At 41.9% G+C, this 24,429-nt stretch overlaps 1 protein-coding gene across 1 annotated transcript; it reads right to left on the minus strand.

The window, feature by feature from the left end:
* On the minus strand, positions 1-24,429 carry LOC113660551 (polymeric immunoglobulin receptor-like). Its single transcript, XM_047818705.1, has 11 exons — positions 24,180-24,429; positions 18,023-18,340; positions 14,866-15,174; positions 14,375-14,683; positions 14,005-14,266; positions 1,845-1,894; positions 1,396-1,461; positions 838-963; positions 709-767; positions 494-559; positions 1-343 (listed from the first exon to the last, which is right to left on the minus strand). Exons 1-11 carry the CDS (start codon positions 24,427-24,429, stop codon positions 236-238), a joined length of 1,923 nt encoding a protein of 640 aa, XP_047674661.1. The 3' UTR covers positions 1-235.

Raw genomic sequence — 24,429 nt, forward strand, 5'->3', positions numbered from 1 at the left:
ACTTTTCAGCTTCTGTCATTTATTTTTAAAAAAGAAATCAGCATAGAAAAGTTTGTTACATCTAAAGCTGAGCGCTTTTGTCACCTTTACAGGTGTGTATAGAACTAAAGGAGTCATATTATATCAAGCATGCCTTAAAAAATTTAATCTTTATAGTTTCTTCTTCTTGTGTGTGTGTGTGTGTGTGTGTGTGTGTGTGTGTGTGTGTGTGTGTGTGTGTGTGTGTGTGTGTGTGTTAGTTAGTTTTGATGCTGGCGTATACTGTAACTTCTTCTGATGCCACAGGAGTGTGTGCTGCTCTCACAGTGTTACTGTGGACTACAGTCGAGTACAGCAAACCATCCTGTAGGAATAGAGCAGCAATAAATGTTATCACACACACACACACACACACACACACACACACACACACACACACACACACACACACACACACACAATAAAACATATACACATGTCCATATAAAATACACACATTTAGAATTATACACACCTGTTCTTCTTCTTTGTTGTGTTTAGTTTTTGGATCCATGGTGGTGTACAGAGCATCAGAATCATTCTGTAGGAAAAAAATGATGCATTAGAAAAAACTAATGACACACACACACACACACACACACACACACACACACACACACACACACACACACACACACACACACACACTATGTGATGATCAATCTACTGAACAATGGTATGTTTTCCAACCTGCTCCTTCTTCTGTCCTGCTTGTCCATCATTAATCTCGATCTGTCCTCGTCTCTGTACTACAGAATGAAACGGAGTGAAATGCAGAAATGTGTGTGATTGAGTGAGTATGTGTGTGTGTATATATACCTCTGTGTTTCCAGAAGATGACCAACCCAAGTATCAGCAGCAGCAGCAAAACCCCAACAGCAGTACAGATGATGATGGTGGTATTGAGAGGATCTGACAGATGATTATTGTTTTGAGAGTTTATCCCTATGTGGAACAGATGAGAAGTGAAAAGGACACAGGGGTTTAAATTCTTCACTCTGACTTGTTCACCATGTTGAATCATTATCTTGCTCTGACAGTTTACATTAACACACTGATTCTAATATGTTATAATTTCTATACTAACAGCTCCTTCACAGAATCACAAGGAGAACTCTGGTGGACTCTACAAAATCTAAGGCCAATTTTAGGATTTATTACTTTTTTACTAACCATCTGATTAATTTGTTAATGCATATTAGCTTTCTATTTAAATAAAGTTTTTCTGAAATGATTCTACTCCTGTAGATGTTAAAAGAACAGAAGAACATCATGAGCTCATCTTAAATAAACAGAAGTTAATGTAGTGTGTTGACTAACGTACTAACACTAACACTAAGACTTTTCATTGCAGTGTGTATCAGTGGTGTGTGGTACCTGGTCTGGAATGAGGTGAAGTTGTTGTGATCACTGGTGTGGATGATGAAGGTCTTGTTGGTGCCCCTGTAAGGAGAGAAAGGTTTAATAAGTTATAAATAAAGAGTGTGATGTGTGGTGAGTGAAGGCAGGACACAAGTGTGGAAACTCAGTGTGTTCTTTATTAAAGACAATCCAGGAATCGTAGTGAGAAGTGAAAGCAGGTCAGAACACAAACTCAGATAATCTGTAATCATAAACACAAACACAGACGAAGGACAGAACAGAGAACAGAAATGTGTCTAATTATTACATTTTATTTATCAGTTATTGTCACCAAGATTTGATGAATGATCTCCAAATCATTTGTTATAAAGTAGAAGTTCACATATTTATTAAAATATTTCATTGACATAGATAAACACTGTAGTTGACATCACATATGGTTTATATACAGAAGGATGTTTTACCTTTTACTGTGAGTTTGATGTCTGTACTGATTTTGTTGTTGATCTCACACCTGTACCATCCTCCATCCTCTACAGTCAGGTGTGATATGAGTAGAGAGAGATTTCCTGGAGGATGAACATTAAAGACCTGAACTCTGTCTGTGTAATTTGTCTGCTCCTTTGGGAAGATATTTATGACATCAGATCCTTTATAAAAGCTCCATCTGAAAGTGTGTGGTTTGGCTTGTAGTTCAGAGCAGGAGCAGGGCAGAAGGACAGACTGTCCCACGATTCCAGTCACATCCACTGTCTGTTGATTCAGTCTGCAACCTGGAGAATGAACTAACATCAACATATTGTATTGATGTTACAACCTCAGATTGATCTGTCATGAGATTATCACTGAAGTAACATTGTGAATAAAAATGAATCATTTACCTTTAACAGTGAGTCTGATGTATCTGTATTCATTAACTTTAACATCACACATGTAATCTCCTCCATCCTGTTCAGTCAGGTGTGATATGAGCAGAGAGAGATTTCCTGAAGAGTGATCATTAACCAGCTGAAATCTCTCTTTGTACTCATCACTCTCAGGAGATATCTGTGTCCACTTATTTCCATCTGTATTTTTCTTCCATGTGAATGTCTCAGGTTTGCTGTGGAGCTCAGTGCAGGAGCAGGGCAGCAGTACTGAGTCTCCTGTGTATGCAGTGATCTGTTTCATCTCTCTATTTCGTTTCAGACTGCAGCCTGTATGAACACACCAGTTAATGATGTGTTAATGAGCAGTTCACCATCTGTAACAACTCTACAGAACTACAGACATCCTGTAACTCCACAACTCACTAATGTCCACAACTTACTTGTGTCCAATAATCACAAATTTTAATAACTCTCTAATATCCACAAGTGGTCATTAGAGAAAGACTTTTGCAATTAAAATGTATTTTTAAACATTTCCTATAAAACCACACACTTCATCATACACAACTACAGACAAATCATGTCACAGTATCGTGGCAAGCTACAGACATGTAGTTTCATCACATGACACTTCTACAGACTCAGGCAAAAATGTTTAGAGGCTTTTTACACAGACAATAACAGCAGAAAAAAACATTTCTCAAATTTATACAAATAAAAGGATTAATTTATTGTATTGATGTTACAACATCAGATTAATCTGTCATGAGATTATCAGTGAAATAACATTGTGAATAAAAATGACTCTTTTACCTTTAACAGTCAGTCTGATGACTCTGTATTCATACCCTTTAACATCACACCTGTAATCTCCTCCATCCTGTTCAGTCAGGTGTGATATGAGCAGAGAGAGATTTCCTGAAGAGTGATCATTAACCATCTGAAATCTCTCTTTGTACTCATCACTCTCAGGAGATATCTGTGTCCATTTTTTTGTGTATTTCTTCCATGTGAATGTCTCAGGTTTGCTGTGGAGCTCAGTGCAGGAGCAGGGCAGCAGTACTGAGTCTCCTGTGTATGCAGTGATCTCTTCTGTCTCTTTATTTCCTTTCAGTCTGCAGCCTGTATGAACACACCAGTTAATGATGTGTTAATGAGCAGTTCACCATCTGTAACAACTCTACAGAACTACAGACATCCTGTAACTCCACAACGCACTAATGTCCACAAATTTCTTGTGTCTAATAATGACTAATTTTAATAACTCTCTAATAAACTACAGACAAATCATGTCACAGTATTATAAGCTCACAGCACACAGCTACAGATATGTGGTTTCCTCATATGACATTTCTACAGACTCAAAAATATTTAGATGCTTGTGACAGAAAAAAACAGCTGTAAAAAAAACATTTCTCAAATTTATCCAAATGAAGACATTATTGAGTGTCAGTTTGAATGTAAAGGTCTCTCATCATTTGTCACACACATGGTCAAGTGTTAATCCACAGAACACAAACTACACAATGTTCACATGAACATGTTCCTCTGAGACACTGAAACTCTGCATGTATTTTACTCTGAACAGCAAAACCCACTTCTATTTTAGTGACACAAAACCAGACAAGCCACAAGAACCAGGAAGTGACAATGTGAACACACCACATGGGTTTCAAGTATTTTTGACATGATTGTTACAAAATCTTGTGATGTAACCACATGTACGACGCTAAAAGAACCTTGATGAGTAACAGCCAATGCGAGAGCGAGAGGAAGGTGTAGGGGGACGACGAAGGAACAACCAGAACAGCCATCATGATGAAGGAGACTCAGTTTTCTACATGAACCCAGGACATAGACGGGGATTAATAAAGACCTGGCAGAAAGTTCTTACTTAATAAGTGTTAAGCAGGTTTTATTAATATCCAATAATGAACATTTTCTTAATGTTAATGTTTCTATTTACATTCAGTTTGGCAGCAAAACCAAAAACTCCAAAACTCAAATAATTTCAGTTGTTCAGTGAGAACTTTATATTTTCAAATAAAAAGTAAGATTAGTGAATAACTTTATGGTTTAAAAGATACAATCTTACATACAGCATTTCCTGATATAGTATTAAAAAGGAATGTATATGTGTGTGTGTGTGTGTGTGTGTGTGTGTGTGTGTGTGTGTGTGTGTGTGTGTGTGTGTGTGTGTGTGAGAGAGAGAGAGAGAGAGAGAGAGAGAGAGAGAGAGAGAGAGAGAGAGAGAGAGAGAGATCAGCAGACTCACCTTCAGTGACATGAAGCTGTATAAGGAGGAGGAGAAGAAAACACACCTGCATTCTTCCTGAGGACCAACACATTAATCCAAAGAGAGAATTAGAGCTAAACACACACTGACCGACTGCTGCAGTGTCTCATCATAATGAACACACTCCATAGGTCACATTCACACCCTCACAGTTAAAACAGGAAGTGCAACATTAGCAGTATGGCCTTGACCACATAGAAGTAAGAAGTCTCTCATGTCTTTTGCACAGCAGAACTGAGTCTATGTTCTGAATCCTTATTAATCATCTAATGCTGATAAACTAATCAACTATTATACATTTTAATGCATCAAACAAAAGCAGTGTGGTTTTGAATTTCTCCTTGTAAACATGTATTTTATTGTGTTTTACATTTTTCATGAGCTTTGACATGACGTAGTGACAGTCAGCAGCAGTCTACAGCATTACTGACCTGACATCTCCATCTAGTGGTCTTTTAGAGTTAGTGCACCAGAACAAAGCTCATTATGATACATTTGATTGATTGATTGATTTTTCATGGAGTCTCCATTCACTTTCTTTTCACTTAGAAATGACAATATATACAAATGTCTATTATTGTAGTTTCCCCTTCATTCAGCGTGTGCGTTTCATTCAACTCAAAGTGAACTGTTGCAAAGATCTGGGAAAAAAGTAGTAGAGCACTTGTCCATACTCTTCAGTATTCTGTGTAGTGTACAATAAGGAGTTGAATAAGGAGGTTTATATGGGTGAGATATTAAACTCATGTAATGATGAGTCTGCACATTTCTCCATCACACTTAACCCAATTAAGAGATGTGTCCTAGTTTGCATGGGTTAGTGTTGAAAACACAATATCAACTATCAGAGTTGATCTTAGGTTGAATGCAGGTGTCCTTCAAAGTCCCTCGGTCTTCTAACAAAGGATCCTCTTCAAGTTCTTCTACCTAATCTATTGTTTTATTCTTTAAATGGTGGAGTCAGACTTAGACTTAAAATCTCCTTCAAATAATAAACAGTATTAGAATAAGTAAATGTAATTAAAATGCAAATATTATAACAAACCAAGAAACACTCTCTAAGCGTAAGCATGCATTTGTTCTATGATGCACACAGAGTATAACATGCACTGAGAATGTTTACACTAGAATGCACACACAATTTAATTCAAGACAAGCTTTCATACATTTTCAAGCCTTTTGCCAATATGGCATTCTTATTGACTTTAAAACCAACAACCGGTAACCCTGTGGTCAGTGACAAAATGTATTTAAGGTATACATTCCTCTCAAAAAGCACACGCTTGCAATATCATCTTACTGACTAAGTCTTTCCCCCACATGTGTTGGGGTTTCCCTTTACAGGTTACTGTCAGTGGTATCCTTCTGAGCACTGAGGGTTGACTTTTTCTAAGAGAGCCTTCATATAACATATCTTTTAACACACAAGCAATATTACCGCATACATATTTTGAAAGCAAAGAAAGAAAAAAATATATAAAGAAATAAAGAAAACGTGCATCCTGTCCCTCTATCAGTTCGCACCAACATTCGAGTCACAACCAACAGATGTTTACAAATAGATGGTCTCTTCAAAGAGATTTCTCAGACACTTACAGACAGAAGTTTTTTTATGATGCACAACATAGGGATAAGTGGCTCAGGCCTTCTGAAACTCCACAACTCACTAATGTCCACAGTAAGGATGTAACTGAATATAACATCATGAACAGACAACATGCTCTACACGGATACAAGTACAGCTCTGTGTCAGTAATTGGATGTGCAGTGTTTATTTATTCTACAGTATTGTGATCTAATCCATTCTATTTGCTTTATACGTTTATCCAAAGTTACTTTATCCAAAGTTTTTTCAGGATTTAAAATCACATTCATATTTTACTGTTTTGCTCTTTTTGCTTTGCTGATTGTTTACACTGTAATTGTGGAAATGCTGTAAAACTACAATGTAACTTAAAACCCAGATACAGAAAATGATCATTGGAGCATGAATACAGATAAAAATCTTGTCATCATGTTACTGCCCAAAGCCACAGGTCAGTAATGATCTCTTTAATATTTTTAACTACATGATTTCAGTAGTTTCATGTACAGGTTATATTTCCACATCAGAAGTAAGAAAACTACATGATAAGATTTAAAGGCTTTAAATAGCAAATTCTTACATATTTTACAATTATTTTGATTATTGAATAGGAGAGAGAGAGAGAGAGAGAGAGAGAGAGAGAGAGAGAGAGAGAAAGAAACTCACCTTCAGTGATGTGAAGAAGGAGGAGAAGATAAAAACACACCAACATTTTTAATAACTCTAAATAAGCAGAGACACTGTGTGTGGAAATGCAGTCTTACATTCAATTTTTAATGCTCACACACACACACACACACACACACACACACACACACACACACACACACACACTTAATGAAGCAATAGTTTCAACTACTTTTTTCAGTTGTCACTTCCTGTTTTGACAGTCATACACAACTCTCTCTCTCTCTCTCTCTCTCTCTCTCTCTCTCTCTCTCTCTCTCTCTCTCCCTATCTCTATTTCTAGCTATCTATCTAGCTATCTATCTCTCTGTCCAAAGCTTATATTTTCTACCAGCATCAGGCCCAAGCATGTATTACTCACCTTCAGTGACATGACCAATCTTACTGAGGACCCAAATCCACACACTATACTGATCACACACACTGCAGGTTTAACACATTACCACATTCACACACTGACAGGAAGTGAAAATATTAGCAACACACCACTGACAGGGCAGAAGAGTGAAATACTAAAAGCGTGACGCCGCATTAAAACACACAAAAGCCAAACACTGCTTTCACCAAACAACACAATGAGTAAAAACACTGATTTAAAAAAATAAGCAGGTTTTTTATTAATAATTGTAAGAATTGTTGACATGGTGATGATATGTTGATGTGGCATTGACAGCAGAAGTATACAGGAAAGTCCAAAGATAAGAAGAGTTCATTTGAACTTGTGGACAGAAAAAAAAGAGAGGCTGGTGCCAATCCAATTTGTGAATGAAAAACGGCTAAAATACGTTCAGACGGACTACAATACAATACTGTATGTAGAAATACTGTCCATACATACAATAACACATTAATTTATAATCATTGTTCTAAGTAAAAAATCTTTAGGACTCTAATTGAACTGAAAAATGAGATAAATATAGCTTTTTTATTCCACTAGATGGCAAAATAGAGTAATAAATTCTAAAAAGGACCATTCTGGTCTGTTCATCAGGTGTGTAAGTGTTGTGAGGTCTGTTGGTCAGGTGTGTAGGTGACCTCTTATAACAAAATAAGCTAACAGAAGGAAAATAACATGAGGGAATATGAAGACATCTAGTGGCCAAAACATGGAATGACAGGTCCAGTGTAATGAAGACACTCTTTGTGTGTGTGTGTGTGTGTGTGTGTGTGTGTGTGTGTGTGTGTGTGTGTGTGTGTGTGTGTGTGTGTGTGTGTGTGTGACATGAAGCTGTATAAAGAGGAGGAGAAGAAAACACACCTGCATTCTTCCTGAGGACCAACACATTAATCCAAAGAGAGAATTAGTGCTAAACACACACTGACTAAATCTAAAACTAAACTAAAAATCTTAAACTAAAAAGCAAAACTAAATCTAAATCACACAAGGAAATGAGTCACAGGTGGCAGCAAAAACACTATAAAGAGACGGGGGACAACAACATACAAAAAAAGTGGAGCAATATAGACCTCTAGTGGCCAAAGCATAGGATGACAAGTCCAGAATCCTGACGTTCTCTGTGTTTGGAGAGAGAGAGAGAGAGAGAGAGAGAGAGAGAAAGAGACTTTTTGACTTTTAAAATGCCCTTTCATTTAAAAACAAGATTTTTTTTTCCAGAGAAGACAAATTTATTCATTTTTCTTTGAGTTTTACCCTCACAGGGGACAAAAGGAGGAGAAAAAGAAAAATTAACAAACACATTTAAAAGGTACAAGTTAGCTCATTTGTGCCTATCCGACATAAGACTTCTCTGCATAACCAAAGCTGAAACAATTTTGGTAGCTTGTGTGTCTAAAAAAAAATTAATATCCAAATTTGAGTCTGGCTTTTGCTAAAGCAGCAAGTAGTATGTTGGGAAACTGGGTGCAACTTCATTTTGTTTTTTCTTGTGATCCAAATAGCAAGTTTAGCCTGACCAATAAAAAAGTTAAGAACCACATTTTTCGTATTTGAAACATAACTTGGACCATATATAGTCCACTTAAAATCTACACTTTTACACCAGTTTTGTTCTAATGAAAACCTTTCACTCACCCTCTCAATGCCTAGATGGAGGTCTTCCTCCATGTGACAGAAAAGGTATTACTTGCCCCTGGTAGGGTCGATGTGTGCCAAGTATCTGTTTGTAGTCACAGCCACGTACACAATCTGCCACTGAAAATCAGTAGTTCACTTTTCTATTCTTAGTTTGTAAAGGGATCTCCAGGCTTCTCGTGGGGCTGGACTTGACTTCAACATGGCGCCCCCTGAGGCAGACGTGTTTGCTTGCTCCGTGCTAAAATGTCAGATTTTTCTCCTTTTTTGTGTTTCCTGTTTTTTCCACAGTACATGAATGCCATGCACTGCTAACATACAATCGACAGGAATTACTGGACATCGCCAACTCACGACACAATGACTTCACTAGTTTTATTCCGCTGGAGCTACAACACATTGTTCGTTCCCAGAGTGACCACCGAAACCACCACCAAAACCATCCCGGGGGCCACGATGCACCGAGCTCGAGGGAGTTAGCTGACACCAGGAGAGCGCTTCGGAGATGGCAACGCAAGCGAGGCAAGAGGGGAGGGCTCCATGCTAGGCTAAAAGCTTGTGCTAGCCGACCACCACTATCTAGCCTCCTGCTAGCGAATGTGCGGCCCCTGGAAAACAAACTGGACGAGCTACGAGACAGGATTACAAATCAACGGGAAATCAGAGAGTGCTGCACCCTGTTTTTCACCGAGACCTGGCTCTCAGACAGACTGCCAGAAGATGCCATTCAGTTACAGACTCACTCTGTTCACCGAGACGACCGAACGGCCGCGTCTGGTAAGGCTAAAGGGGGAGGTGTGTGTGTGTTTGTCAACAACTCGTGTTGTGGAGATATACAGACGGTTGATAAACACTGTTTGCCAGATGTGGAGTTTCTACTGCTGAAATGCCATCCTTATTATCTACCGAGGGAATTTACTGCTGTGTTTTTAGCCGCTGTTTACATACCCCCATGAGCTAACTCCATGGCAGCACTCAGCAAACTCCATGACGTCATCAGCGCATTAGAAACGGCTCATCCTGATGCTGTTTTTATTGTTGCTGGCGACTTCAACCAGTGTAGTTTATGTATTCCTCAAATACCACCAGCATGTTGACATTCCCACCCGTGATAAGAACACTCTGGACCATGTTTACGGCAACATACTGTACGTGGTGCATACAGGGCTGCACCCCGCCCCCACTTCGGACACTCAGATCACATCTCTTTGTTCCTGTACCCTGCTTACAGACAAAGACTGAAACAAGCACACCCTGTCACCAAAGAGGTTAAACTCTGGACCCCAGAGACTGAGAGCACCCTGCAGGACTGTTTTGCTTTGACAGACTGGGATGTTTAAAGCTGCAGCCACACTGGAGGACTCATCCATCAGCGTACAGGACTATTCTGAGTATGTGACTGGGTACATCAGCATTTATGTCAATAACATCGTGCCCACCATACAAATCATGAAGTTTCCAAACCAGAAGCCCTGGATAAACACTCAGGTACGTCACATGCTGTTTGCTCGCTCTCTTGCATTTAGATCAGGCAACGAGACCGAGTACAAAGCTGTGAAGTATGGACTGAGGAAAGCCATCACAGCGGCCAAGAGGCAGTACAGAAAGATGCTGGACAGCTTCAATTCTACTGCTGACTCGGGGCAGATGTGGCAAGGCCTGCAGCACATCACAGACTACAGGACCACCACCAACAATATAACCTTAACAGACAGCCTGCCGGACGACCTCAACACATTCTACACCCGCTTTGAGGACCCCAGCTAGACTGCAGAGAGCAGGCTCACACACACCTGGACCACCCAACCCCCCTCCCCTCCACCAACCGTCTCAACAACCCAGGTACAAAAAGCTCTGAGGATCAATCCCTGCAAAGCAGCAGGACCAGACAACATTCCTGGGCGGGCCCTCAGAGCATGTGCCAACGAGCTGACTGATGTTCTCACATCTTCAACCTCTCCCTCAGCCAGTGCACCGTTCCTTTGTGCTTTAAGACCATGACCATCGTCCCCCTGCCTAAGAAGAGCCCACCCACCTGCCTGAATGACTACAGGCCAGTGGCACTCACTCCAATGATCATGAAGTATTTCGAGAGAGTGGTGCTGGCCCGAATTCAGAGCAGCATACCAGACACTATTGACCCCCTGCAGTATGCCTACTGGCCTAACAGGTCCACCTCGGACGCCATTGCTGCTGCCATCCACTATTCCCTTTCTCATCTGGAAAATAAGGACTCATACCTAAGGCTACTCTTCATCGACTACAGCTCCGCCTTCAACATGGTTATCACCCACAAACTGTCCACACTTGGTCTGCACCCCACCCTCTGTGACTGGCTCCTAGACTTCCTGACTGGCAGGCCTCAGTCTGTCAGGATTGGTAATAGGACTTCAGCCAGTATCATCACAAACATTGGAACTCCACAGGGTTGTACTCAGCCCCATACTCTACACGCTGTTCACTTACAACTGTGTCACCTCCCACAAGGACAACATCATCCTGAAGTTTGCAGACAACACTGCAGTGATAGGACGCATCACTGGCGGTGACGAGGCAGCCTACAGGAGGGAGGTGGCCAGTCTGGTGTCATGGTGCGGAGACAAGAACCTCACCCTCAACACGGACAAGACGAAGGAAATCATATTGGACATCAGAAAGGAGAGGAGAACACATCAGCCACTGTTCATCCGGGAGCTTGAAGTGGAGAGGGTGAGCAATTTTAAATACCTGGGTGTCCACAGCAGTGAGGACCTCACTTGGACACCTCACATCAAGCAGCTGGTCAAGAAGGCCCAACAGCAGCTGTATTTTCTGAGGAGGCTGAGGAAGTTTGGCATGTCGCCTAAGATCTGCAGCAACTTCTACAGCTGTGTCATCGAGAGTGTCCTGACCAACTACATCACTGTGTGGTATTGCAGCACTACTGTCATGGACCGCAAACACCTACAGAGAGTTGTGAAGACTGTGCAGAAGATCATCAGGACTCCACTGACCTCTCTGCAGAGCATCTACCACCACAGAGTCCGCAGGAGCTGCTTCCAACCTCAAAGACCCCTTCCACCCCCTACACGGACTGTTTACACTTCTACCCTCAGGACAGAGGTACCAAAGTGTGAATTGCAGGACCTCAAGACTGCAGAACTCTTTCTTCCCCTCTGCCATCAGACTACTAAACAGCTGATGGGAGTTTGCAACCATGGACATAACTGCTTAACTTTTTACATGGATATAACTGTTTACATTGAACTACATTTTTGCACATTAATTTTCTCAGAACTGCACTACCTCACCAAGAACTGCACTACCTCACTTTATTACCTTATTCGGCACTGCACTTCTTATTGCCTCTATTAAGAACTGTACCTTTACTACTTTATTGCTTTTGTTGCTCTTATTTTTATTTATTTATTTATTTTGCTCCTTTTTTTATTCAATTTTATTCATTTTTTTTTTTTTACTTTACTGTATGACATTTAGTGTGGACAGCAAAGTAAGAATTTCATTGTGCAGGGAAACATACTTTCTGTCTGTGCATATGACAATAAACACTTTGAACTTGAACTTGGGAAGAGTCTGGAGCCAACACCCCTGACCAACAGGATTCCTTCAGGCCAACCACATACAAAATTTTGGAGTCTCTACACAACAGAGCTATGGGTCTCCAGTTCTTTAAATGTGCCAGGTTTAGTACAGCTTGCTTGCCTTCCAATGGCGAAGGTGTACTTGAAGACATTGCACAGGGCTGCCCCAGAAAACCACAGAAGTGCTTGTAAAATTCTTTGGGTAGTCTGTATATTGTAGTCCTGTTGTTAATGTGGTTAGTTCCTGTAGTTTTAGAGGCATGTCCAGTTTATTCTTCTGTTCTGTGGTTAAAGTGGGTTGGTTCATCACTATGGGATGAGTTGCAAAACTCTGCATTGTAGAGTTTAGTGTAGAAAGTTATAGCTCTGTTTCTTATTTCTGCTGGGTCTATTATTACAGTGCCATTTTCCCTTTTGAGATGCAGCATTTGTTTGTAATGAATTGTGTTTTTAGAAAGGTCAAAGAAGAAGCTGCTTGGGGTGTCAATGTATTTAATAGAGGAGAAATGTGATCTTATGGGATGAATACAGAGACTTCGGTCTCACTGTTAAAGGTAAAACCATTCAAATCTTGGTAGAATTGGTAGAAAAGTTGCTTACAATAATCTTTGTGACACAGATGTATTTATTGTCTCTGAGGAACACCTCAGTTCTGATTGCATTTACAATCCAGGACCAAGAACATTACATTTTGTGAAGAAATAATACAATGTGTCTAGTTTTTAATGATGCATATATTGTAAAAGTGAAAAAGGCTTCAAAAGCATGTGATCATCAGATATAAACCCTGTAAATGATACACCTTTAAATCTAACCACACATATTCCATGATTTAGCTAAAATATCATTAAGCATAAAAAGGAAAGCTGAAAGTCTAAAACGGTTGGAGAGAACAAACCGTGAATAAGAAATGAAGCTAATGAATTTACTAAACTATTTATGCAGGAATATTTCTGAACAAATCTCTTGATTAATTTCTTGATGGATCAGTGAATTGAATTCTTCTCTACTGCAGACTCACTGTTTCCTCTCCATCACCTTTGCTGTAATGGACTGTACCAGAACCTGGAGAGAAAAATAAAGAAGAAAAGCTCAGGTCGTTCAGATAATACGGTGGTAAGTTGATAAACTTCTCACAAAAGTTTAAAGGTGTTTGTACCTTTCTTTCTGGTGGTGCAATAAACCACAGCCACAATCATATGCAGAAAGATCACAGTTACCACGGCAACAGGGAAGTGGATAAGAGAATCTGGAGAGACATCAGCAAAGACAATCCAGCGATCATAGTGAGAAGTGAAAGCAAGTCAGAACACAAACTCAGATAATTAGTAATCATAAACACAAACACAGACAAAGGACAGAACAGCTTCTTGTCTGATTTTAATATTTTAATTCTTATACCATAATATGGTTTTGTCACCAAAGTTTGATAAATGTACCTCACATCTTTTTAATATGAAGCAGTAGTTCACATAATAATATATTTTTAAATGACCTCCTTGCATAATATACTGAAGGGTGTTTTACCTTTCACTGTAAGATAGATATATGTAGTCATTTTCTCGATCTCACACCTGTAAAATCCTCCATCCTCTACAGTCAGGTGTGATATGAGTAGAGAGAGATTTCCTGGAGGATGATCATTAAAGACCTGAACTCTGTCTGTGTAGAGATTTGTCTGCTCCTTTGGGAAGATCTTTATGTGATCAGATCCTTTAACAAAGCTCCATCTGAAAGTGTGTGGTTTGGCTTGTAGTTCAGAGCAGGAGCAGGGCAGAAGGACAGACTGTCCCACGATTCCAGTCACATCCACTGTCTGTTCATTCAGTCTGCAACCTGGAGAATGAACAAACATCAACATATTGTATTGATGTTACAGCATCAGATTAATCGGTCATGAGATTATCACTGAAATAACATTGTGCATAAAAATGACTCATTTACCTTTAACAGTGAGTTTAACATCTCTGTATTCGTCCCCATTAACATTACACATGTAATCTCCTCCATCCTGTACAGTCAGGTGTGATATGAGCAGCGAGAGATTTCCTGAAGAGTGATCATTAACCAGCTGAAATCTCTCTTTGTACTTATCACTCTCAGGAGATATCTGTGTCCAGTTATTTGTGCTTTTCTCCCATGTGAATTTCTCAGGTTTTCTGTGGAGCTCAGTGCAGGAGCAGGGCAGCAGTACGGAGCCTCCTGTGTATGCAGTGATCCGTTCTGTCTCTCCATTTCCTTTCAGCCTGCAGCCTGTGTGAACACACCAGTTAATGATGTGTTAATGAGCAGTTCACCATCTGTAACAACTCTACAGAACTACAGACATCCTCAAAAAAGAAAGAACTGGTTCTAAATTAGGCTCTGGCTCTAAACCAGCAATCAAACTGCCTTGGTGAAAAAGGGGCATAAGTGAATAAAAATGACTTTTTTACCTTTAACAGTGAGTCTGACGTCTCTGTATTCATCTCCTTTAACACCACACCTGTAAAGTCCTCCATCCTGTTCAGTCAGGTGTGATATGAGCAGAGAGAGATTTCCTGTAGAGTGATCATTAACCTGCTGAAATCTCTCTTTGTACTCATCACTCTCAGGAGATATCTGTGCCCAGTTCTTCGTGCTTTTCTCCCATGTGAATGTCTCAGGTTTTCTGTGGAGCTCAGTGCAGGAGCAGGGCAGCAGTACTGAGTCTCCTGTGTATGCAGTGATCCATTCTGTCTTTCCATTTCCTTTCAGTCTGCAGCCTGTATGAACACACCAGTTAATGATGTGTTAATGAGCAGTTCACCATCTGTAACAACTCTGTAGATCTACAGACATCCTGTAACTCCACAACTCACTAATGTCCACTTGTGTCCAATAATCACAACTTTTAATAACTCAGTGGTCAGTCAAAGTGAAATAGTTGTGCAATAAAAATGTTTCCTATGAAACAGCACATTTCATCATACACAACTACAGACAAATCATTTCACAGTATTGTGGCAAGATACAGACATCTATTTTCATCACATGACACTTCTACAGACTCAGGCAAAAATGTTTAGAAGCTTTAGTGACAATAACAGCAAAAAAAAATTATAAATAATATATATATATATATATATATATATATATATATATATATATATATATATATATATATATATATATATATATATAATTTTTTCCCCAACAAATTCCTACAAATGAAGAGGTTATTTTCTTTGGGGAGGGTGGGGGTGGGTATTGTACTATTGTAGTTTTATGCACTTAAATATTGGTCAAAGATAAAACAAGTAAACACAACATGCAGTTTTTAAATGAAGGTTTTCATTATTAAGGGAAAACAAAATCCAAACCTGCATGGCCCTGTGTGAAAAAGTGCTTGCCCCCTAAACCTAATAACTGGCTGGTCCACCGTTAGCAGCAAGAACTGCAATTAAGGGTTTGCGTATAACTTGCAAGGAGTCTGTTACAGTGCTGTGGAGGAATGTTGGTCCACTAATCTTTGCAGAATTGTTGTAATTCAGCCACGTTGGAGGGTTTTCGAGCATTTACCGTGCCACAGAATCTCGATAGGATTCGGGTGTAGTAGAAAATTTGTAGTTGAAATTTGAAGAAAATCATGAGTGTTTATATGTGCTTTCATGGACAATTCTGTTTGTCAGACTATGGGAGAGAACAGCAAACCCAACAGTTCTACAACAAATGTACATGTTCTACAACCCTAAACGTTCCTGCCACAAACATTCTATGTGTTAAAGGGATGGGAACTAAGGGGCGTGTGGGTGCACGTGCTTGATAAGATCTGACTTTACTCAAGTGACTGAGAGGCCACATAAACACAAGCACACACACATACCAGGCTACACAAGCACACACCTAGGTTATAAAAGGGAGAGCTGAATCAGTAAACTTTGCCTCTTCACTGTGTAGACTTGGCACTCTACACTGTATAGAAGACTTCGTTTGTTGCAGGGAAATAAATACCATCTATACTTCTTTGTTTTTACCACCAACTCTGAGTCTGACTGTGTTTTATATGTAGATCAAAAATGCCACCACACAGATTTTGACTTGGCCACTCCAAGGTCTCATTTTGTTTTAGTTCAGCCATTTAGAGGTGGACTTGCTGGTGTGTTTTGGATCATTGTCCTGCTGCAGAACTCAAGTTCGCTTCAGCTTGAGGTCACAGATGGCCGCACATCGTCCTTCAGGATTTTTTGGTAGACAGCAGAATTCATGGTTCCATTTATCACTGCAAGTCTTCCATGTTGTGAAGCAGCAAAACAGCCCCAGACCATGGGGACGGGGGGAGGACCTTCCAAAAAGTTAATGTTTTGTCTCGTCAGTCCCCAGAGTATTTTCCCAAAAGTCTTGGGGATCAATAAGATATTTTCTGGCAAATCTGAGACGAGCCTTTATGTTCTTTTTGCTCAGAAAAAAAGCAGGTATTCATCTTGGAACTCTGCCACGCACGCCATTTTTACCCAGTCTCTTTCTTATGGTGTCATGAACACTGACCTTATCTGAGGCAAGTGAAGCCTGCAGTTCTTTGGATGTTGTTGTAGGGTTTTTTGTGACATCATGCATGAGTCGTTGCTGCACTCTTGGGGTAATTTTGGTCTGCCGGAGACTCCTGGGAAGGTTCACCACTGTTCCATTTTTTTCATCATTTGTGGATAATGGATGTCACTGTGGTTTACTGGAGTCCCAAAGCTTTAGAAATGGCTTTATAACCTTTTCCAGGCTGATAGATCTCAATTACTTTCTGTCTCATTTGTTCCTGAATTTCTTTGGATCTCAGCATGATATGTAGCTTTTGAGGATATTTTGGCTTACTTCACTTTGTTCAGTCAGGTTTTATTTAAGTGATTTCTTGATTGAGAACAGGTGTGGCAGTAATCGGTCCTGGGTGTGGCTACAGAAATTGAACTCGGTTGTGATAAACCAGAGTTATGTTAGGTTTCAACAGGGGGGCAAAGACTTTTTAACACATGGCAATGTGGGTTTGGATTTTGTTTTCCCTTAATAATAAAAACCTTAATTTAAAAACTGCATTTTGTGTTTACTTGTGTTATCTGTGACTAATATTAAAATTTGTTTGATGATCTGAAACATTAAAGTGTGCAAACATGCAAAAAAATAAAAACAGGAAGGGGGCCAACACTTTCACACCACTGTATGTTCATATTTATGACCAGAAAATAATGGGGGGGCATATTGAAATGCTTTTGAAGAAGTGGAACGCCCAAAGAGTGGTTCGAACCTCAGGGACTAAACTACCCAAATTGCACTCCTTAAGCTCTACCGCTACAACAGGCAGGTAAACAGAAGTGTATTACCATGCTGAACCTCAATTGAAGCTCTCCTTGTAACTCCACTACCAATTTTGTTACGTGCTATTGCTCTACTCTGACACAGACTTTGTCTGGAAACCGAAATTCTGCATATTAAATAGAGGCGTGAACAGGTGTCACGAGTTGCACTAATTGCAGCTTTGTGACCAGGAGCCTATAAAGAGGCGTGTTGTTTGCTGTTACAAAATCAGATTAATCTGTCATGAGATTATCACTGAAGTAACATTGTGAATAAAAATGACTCATTTACCTTTAACAGTGAGACTGATGTATCTGTATTCATCCCCTTTAACATTACACCTGTAAACTCCTTCATCCTGTTCAGTCAGGTGTGATATGAGCAGAGAGAGATTTCCTGAAGAGTGATCATTAACCAGCTGAAATCTCTCTTTGTACTCATCACTCTCAGGAGGTATCTGTGTCCAGTTATTTCCATCTGTAATTTTCTCCCATGTGAATATCTCAGGTTTTCTGTGGAGCTCAGGAATGCAGGAGCAGGGCAGCAGTACTGAGTCTCCTGTGTATGCAGTGATGCGTTCTGTTTCTCTATTTCCTTTCAGCCTGAATCCTGTATGAACACACCAATTAAAATGTTTTTTAAACATTTCCTATAAAACAACACACTTCATCATACACAACTACAGACAAATCATGTCATAGTATTGTGGCAAGCTACAGACATGTACAGTAGTTTCATCACTTGACACTTCTACAGACTCAGGCAAAAATGTTTAGAGTCTTTTTACACAGACAATGTGTAAAAATACTCTAAAAAAGCATTTCTCAAATTTATACAAATAAAGAGTTTAATATATTGTATTAATGTTACAACATCAGATTAATCTGTCATGAGATTATCACTGAAGTAACATTGTGAATAAAAATGACTCATTTACCTTTAACAGTGAGTCTGATGTATCTGTATTCACCCTCATTAACATCACACATGTAAACTTCTCCATCCTTTTCAGTCAGGTGTGATATGAGCAGAGAGAGATTTCCTGAAGAGTGATCATTAACCAGCTGAAATCTCCCTTTGTACTTATAACTCTCAGGAGATATCTGTGCCCAGTTATTTGTGTATTTCTTCCATTTGAATGTCTCAGGTTTTCTGTGGAGCTCAGTGCAGGAGCAGGGCAGCAGTACTGAGTCTCCTGTGTATGCAGTGATCTCTTCTGTCTCTTTATTTCCTTTCAGCCTGCAGCCTGTATGAACACAACAGTTAATGATGTGTTAATGAGCAGTTCACCATCTGTAACAACTCTACAGAACTACAGACATCCTGTAACTCCACAAATCACTAAAGTACACATTAGGGAAATAACTGGATATGAAAACATAAACAGATAACAGATACAGACATCCTTCAATCTCTAATGTCCACAACTTTCTTGTCCAATAATTACCAATTTAATTATCTGTCTAACTTTTCCATCTTAGGCCCATTTTTTAGCCTCTTGCTTCAAAACAACATTCTGGCAGCAGCTAGTGCGACTGGGAAAACTCAAATCCAGCACCTGCACCATCAGCACTAGTGCCCCTCAGGGCTGTGTTCTCTCCCCATTGCTCCTCTCCCTGTACAAGAATGACTGCACCTCTAATGACCCCTCTGTCAAGCTCCTGAAGTTTGCAGACGACACCACACTGATCAGCCTCATCCAGGACGGTGACGAGTCTGCTTCAAACTGGAGGTTGAACAGCTGGCTGTCTGGCCTTAACAACCTGGAGCTGAACACGCTCAAGACAATTGAGATGATAGTGGACTTCAGGAGAAACCCCCTTGCTCTCCCCCCACTTACCATAATGGACAGCATTGTGACAGCAGTGGAGTCATTCAGATTCCTGGGAACCACAATCTCCCAGGACCTGAAGTCGGACATTCACATTGACTCCATTGTGAAAAAGGCTCAGCAGAGGTTGTACATCCTTCATCAGCTAAAGAAGTTCAACCTGCCACAGGATCTGCTGAAACGGTTGTACACTGCAATCATTGAATCCATCCTCTGCACCTCAGTGACTGTTTGGTTCAGCTCAGCTACCCAATCTGACCTCAGGAGACTACAGAGCATAGTCCAGACTGTTGAGTGAATCATTGGCACAACTCTCCCCACTCTTCAAGACCTGTACTACTCCATAGTGAGCAAAAGGGCAAAGTCAATCACTCTGGACCCCTCACATCCAGCACACTCCCTCTTTGAACTGTTGCCATCTGGTCGATGCTACAGAGCCCTGAGCACCAGAACGACCAGACATAGGAACAGTTTCTTCCCTCAAGCAATCCACCTGATGAACACTACTCCAGCTACAATTTGTCTGAAGGAAGCGCGAGAGGATGCCCGGGTGTGGCCAGCGACGCAGCGTCTTGTTCCCTTCTCAGGAAACTGGGTTACATACGTAGCCTAGTGTAGTTCCCTTTCGAGGGAACTCGACGCTGCGTCAGTGCTGACGCTATGGGAACGCCAATACCCACATCACCACGCAGCGGTCGATGACTGTGCCAGAGGCCATGAGAGAGCACGAGCAGACTGGGAACAGACCATCAAAGGCCCTGCAGGACCTGGGACCCTCGATTGGGGTCCAAGACCAGGTTATAGAACCAGATAAAGGTGTGCGGAGAGGACAAACCTGCCGCAACACAAATATCTTCAAAGGGAACACCCCTGGCCAAGGCACTGGATGAGGCAATACCCCTAGCGGAGATAGCCCTGATGCCGAGAGGCGAGGCAAGACCGTGCAACTTATAGGCCTGAGCTAATGGCCTCCAATACCCAGTATGCCCACTTATTCCAGCCCAAGACAGATAAAAAGGGCGGAGGAGTTATTCCATAGAATAACTCCATAGAGGAGTTATTCCACAGTGGACATAAGTCCTCAAGGCCCTCAGTGGGCAAAGCAAATGCAGCCTCTCCTGTTCCGCCGACTCATGGGGCAGTATAACTGGACAGCCAGCCATCATGGGCACCATAGGGACATATCGCGCCCCAGGGTGCTGAAAAGAGGCCAAGGCTAGGAGCAGAACCAACTTCAGGGTCAGAAACTTCTCAGAGGCTGACTCCATGGGCTCAAAGCGGGCTTCCAGCAGCCCCTCCAGGACCACAGAGAGGTCCCAGGAGAAAAGGCACGGTCTGCAGGAAGGCCTCAGCCGCCTGACACCACGCAGAAAGTGAGAGACCAGAGGGTGCCTACCCAAGGAGGCCCCGAGGACAGGTTCATGGTTGGCAGTGATGCACCTTTAAAGTAGATGGGGACAAGCCCTGAGAAAAGAGAGACTGCAGGAACTCCAGCACTGTACTGACCAGTCAGTGAACTGGATTCTGACAGTGTTCATCACACCAGAGGCAAAAAAAACCCTCCACTTCAGAGCATATAGCTTCCTAGTAGAGTTTTGGTCACCCCAGATGACAGGCCTGCCTCTAGGAACTGGTCCCCCTCAGGGGCACAGACCAGAAGCTTCCATATCTTGGGGCGGGGGTGTAGGATTGTCCCCTGCACCCAAGAGAAGAGATCTTCCCTGACGGGAACCTCCATGGAATGCCATTCATGAGGAGGACTGTGTACCAACCCAAGGGGTCCAACGAGAGGCAACTAGGAGAAGGTTGGCCAGGTCGTGGCGCACTCTGGCTAGGGCTTGCGGAAGCAAAGCTACCGGGGGGAAGGCGCACTGACGGAGCCTCGGCTACGTCCACACCAGTGTCATTCCACCCAGTGGGGATTGAGACATTTATGACATTTACGCCACTCCCCGGGCCTCAGTACCTGCCTCGACAGGAAGTCTGCCTACCTATTTACATGCCCTGGGATGAAAATTGTTCTCAGCGAAAGGAACCTGGTCTCTGCCCAGCGCAGTATCTGCTGTGCCAAAATAAAACGGGGGCACAAATGCAGACCGCCCTGATGATTCATACGGGGAACCACCGCAGTGCTGTCTGTCCGTACTAAGACATGGCAGCCCCTGAGGCATGGAAGAAAGTGTTAGAAACACAGCCCTCATCACCAGGCAGTTTATGTGCCATGAGAGATAGGGGCCCTCCCATAAACTCTGGGCAGGACGGCCATCCTAGGCGCTCCCCAGCCCGAAAGTGAGGTGTCTGTCGAAAGAGTCCTGAGATGGTGACACGCCCTTAGAGTGTTACCTAAGGCCAGAAACCGGGGTCTTTTCCACATAAGAAGGGTACGAAGCCAGCAGCACGTAACCCTTTTAACCCTGAGGGAATGTCTGCAAGGAAGAAAGCCCGCATCCCTGAGCCAGAGCTGGAATGGCCTCATGTGGAGCAGAACCAAAGGAATAACGTTGGCTGCTGCCGACACGAGGCCGGGCACCCTCTGTGCCTCGGTGACAGAGAGGCCTCGGCCTAGCCGAATAGCTTTCACTGCTGACAAGATGGAAGCCACCCGAGCGGGAGACAGATGTGCCTGCATCATGGTGGAGTCCCAAACTAGCCACAGAAAGGTGGTTCTCTGAAAAGGAGAAAGCACACAGGTTTCTGGGTCCAACCTGAGTACTAGAGACCTCATATGGGCAAGCACAGCATCTCGATGACTGGCCGCCCTAGCCTTCCACTGGGCCAGAATGAGCCAGTCGTCCAGGTAATTCAGTAGACGGATGCCCTGGAGACACAATGGTGCTAGGGAAGTGTCCATACACTTTGTAAACGTGCGTGGTGAAAGTTCTAGGACAAAAGGAAGAACACAATACCAGTACACTTCGCCCCCAAAAGTGAACCTGAGGAACTTCCTGTGCTCTGGCAGAATGCCTATGTGACAATAAGCGTCCTCAAGTTCGATCGTCACAAATCAGTCTTTGGACCTGATCTGGGACACGATAACCTTGAGCGTGAGCATCTTGAACTTGCAAGTCTTCAGAGTACAGTTCAGAGCCCGTAGGTCCAAAATCGGACGCAGCCCCCCGTCCCTCTTGGCAACAATGAAATATCGGCTGCAAAGCTGGAGTCCCGCCCTGGGAGGGGAACATGCTCTATGGCCCCTTTCCTCAGGAGTCAGAGAAATTCCTCTTGGAGGAACGCTGCCTGGTGTCTGCCAACAATTGTGGGCAGCACACCCTGGAAGCGCGGAGGATGGGAGGAGAACTGGATCCTGTAGACTTTTTCTACGGTATCCAGGACCCACTGAGACACCCCTGGCAGAAGTTTAAACACTGCCTGGCTGTCTGATAGTGGTGTCAACCTTGTGCAGACCTCCCAGGTGCCCTGAAACTGGCAGGTGCCAACCCAGGGAGATCCATGCAAGGGAGAGGAGCAGACACAGACCCCACTGCTCCCCGAAACGCCGGAGGCGGCGGGGCAGGCATTAGGGAAGCCTGAACGTCGCCGACTGGCATTTTACCTCCTGGTGCCTGTCGATGACAGTACTCACTGCCAGTGTTGTATAAAGTACTAGAAAGCAATACTTGAGTAAAAGTACAAGTATCGTACTAGAAAAAGACATTGGTAGAAGTGAAAGTTGCCTTTTAGAATATTACTCAAGTAAAAGTCTTAAAGTATCTGATATTTACTGTACTTAAGTATCAAAAGTAATTTTCTGATATTTAATGTACTTAAGTATTTGAAGTAAAAGTAAAAAGTACAATTTCAGTTATTTTCGGTAGGCATAAGAGCAGGGGCGGTTCTAGGATTTCACCATTAGGGGTTTTAATGAGAATTTAAAACAAGAAGAGTTATATATTATATATTATATGACTACATAGTAAGCCAAACGTTATGGTGTTATTAAATGGCAAAAGTGGACACCAAAATTTTATGCATGATGTAATGATGCCAGTCTCGAATCAAATCAGTATATGTGTGTGTGCATTCTCTACAAACAGTGTGTCCAATGAATGCAGTCACTCACTCACTCTTTTTCTTCCGCTTATCCACAAACTACCTCGGGTCACGCGGAGCCTGAGCATCTCAGGCTTCAAGACCAAATCAATAAATGTTATTTTTATTTAGTATTGAATGGAATGTTTGCATTAATATTTTGTTTGTGCTACAACTCTGGTAATAAGCATAGCGAAATTTCACTGCTTTTGGTCGCCGTATTTGCGGCTTTCAGCCGATTAACGTTATAAATGCCTCCAGCTCTGACTGCGCGTGCACGCTGCGTGTGCCTGTGCGTGCAATCTAGCAATCTAATGCAATCTAGGAGCAGTGATTCGCCAAACCTCCCTTATTGCAGTCGCACACATTTCTTCTGATTTTATTTTGTAGTAACGAGTAACGAAGATGCTTATTGGAAATATAACGGAGTAAAATTATACATTTTATCTAGAAAATGTAGTGGAGTAAAAGTAAAAGTTGACATAAATTTAAATAGTGAAGTAAAGTACAGATACGTGAAATTTCTACTTAAGTACAGTAACGAAGTAATTTTACTTCGTTACATTACAACACTGCTCACTGCATCACCGAACAAGCCCTGAGGTGACAACGAGGCTTCCAGGAGAGAGTACATATCCTCATCTTTAATATTAGTCAAACTGAGCCACAGGCGCCTCTCCATGGCAACCAGCGCAGCCATTGCACGGCCTATGGAGCGGGCCGTCTGCTTTGTGGCACAGAGCGCAAGGTCAGTGGCTCGGTGGATCTCAGATACCACCTCAAGGCAGGTTTCCTCCGTGCGGGCGATGTAGGTGAGAGTCTCCTCAATCCCAGGCAT

This window comes from Tachysurus fulvidraco, chromosome 9 (assembly GCF_022655615.1).
Source record: "Tachysurus fulvidraco isolate hzauxx_2018 chromosome 9, HZAU_PFXX_2.0, whole genome shotgun sequence".
Lineage (NCBI taxonomy): Eukaryota > Metazoa > Chordata > Actinopteri > Siluriformes > Bagridae > Tachysurus > Tachysurus fulvidraco.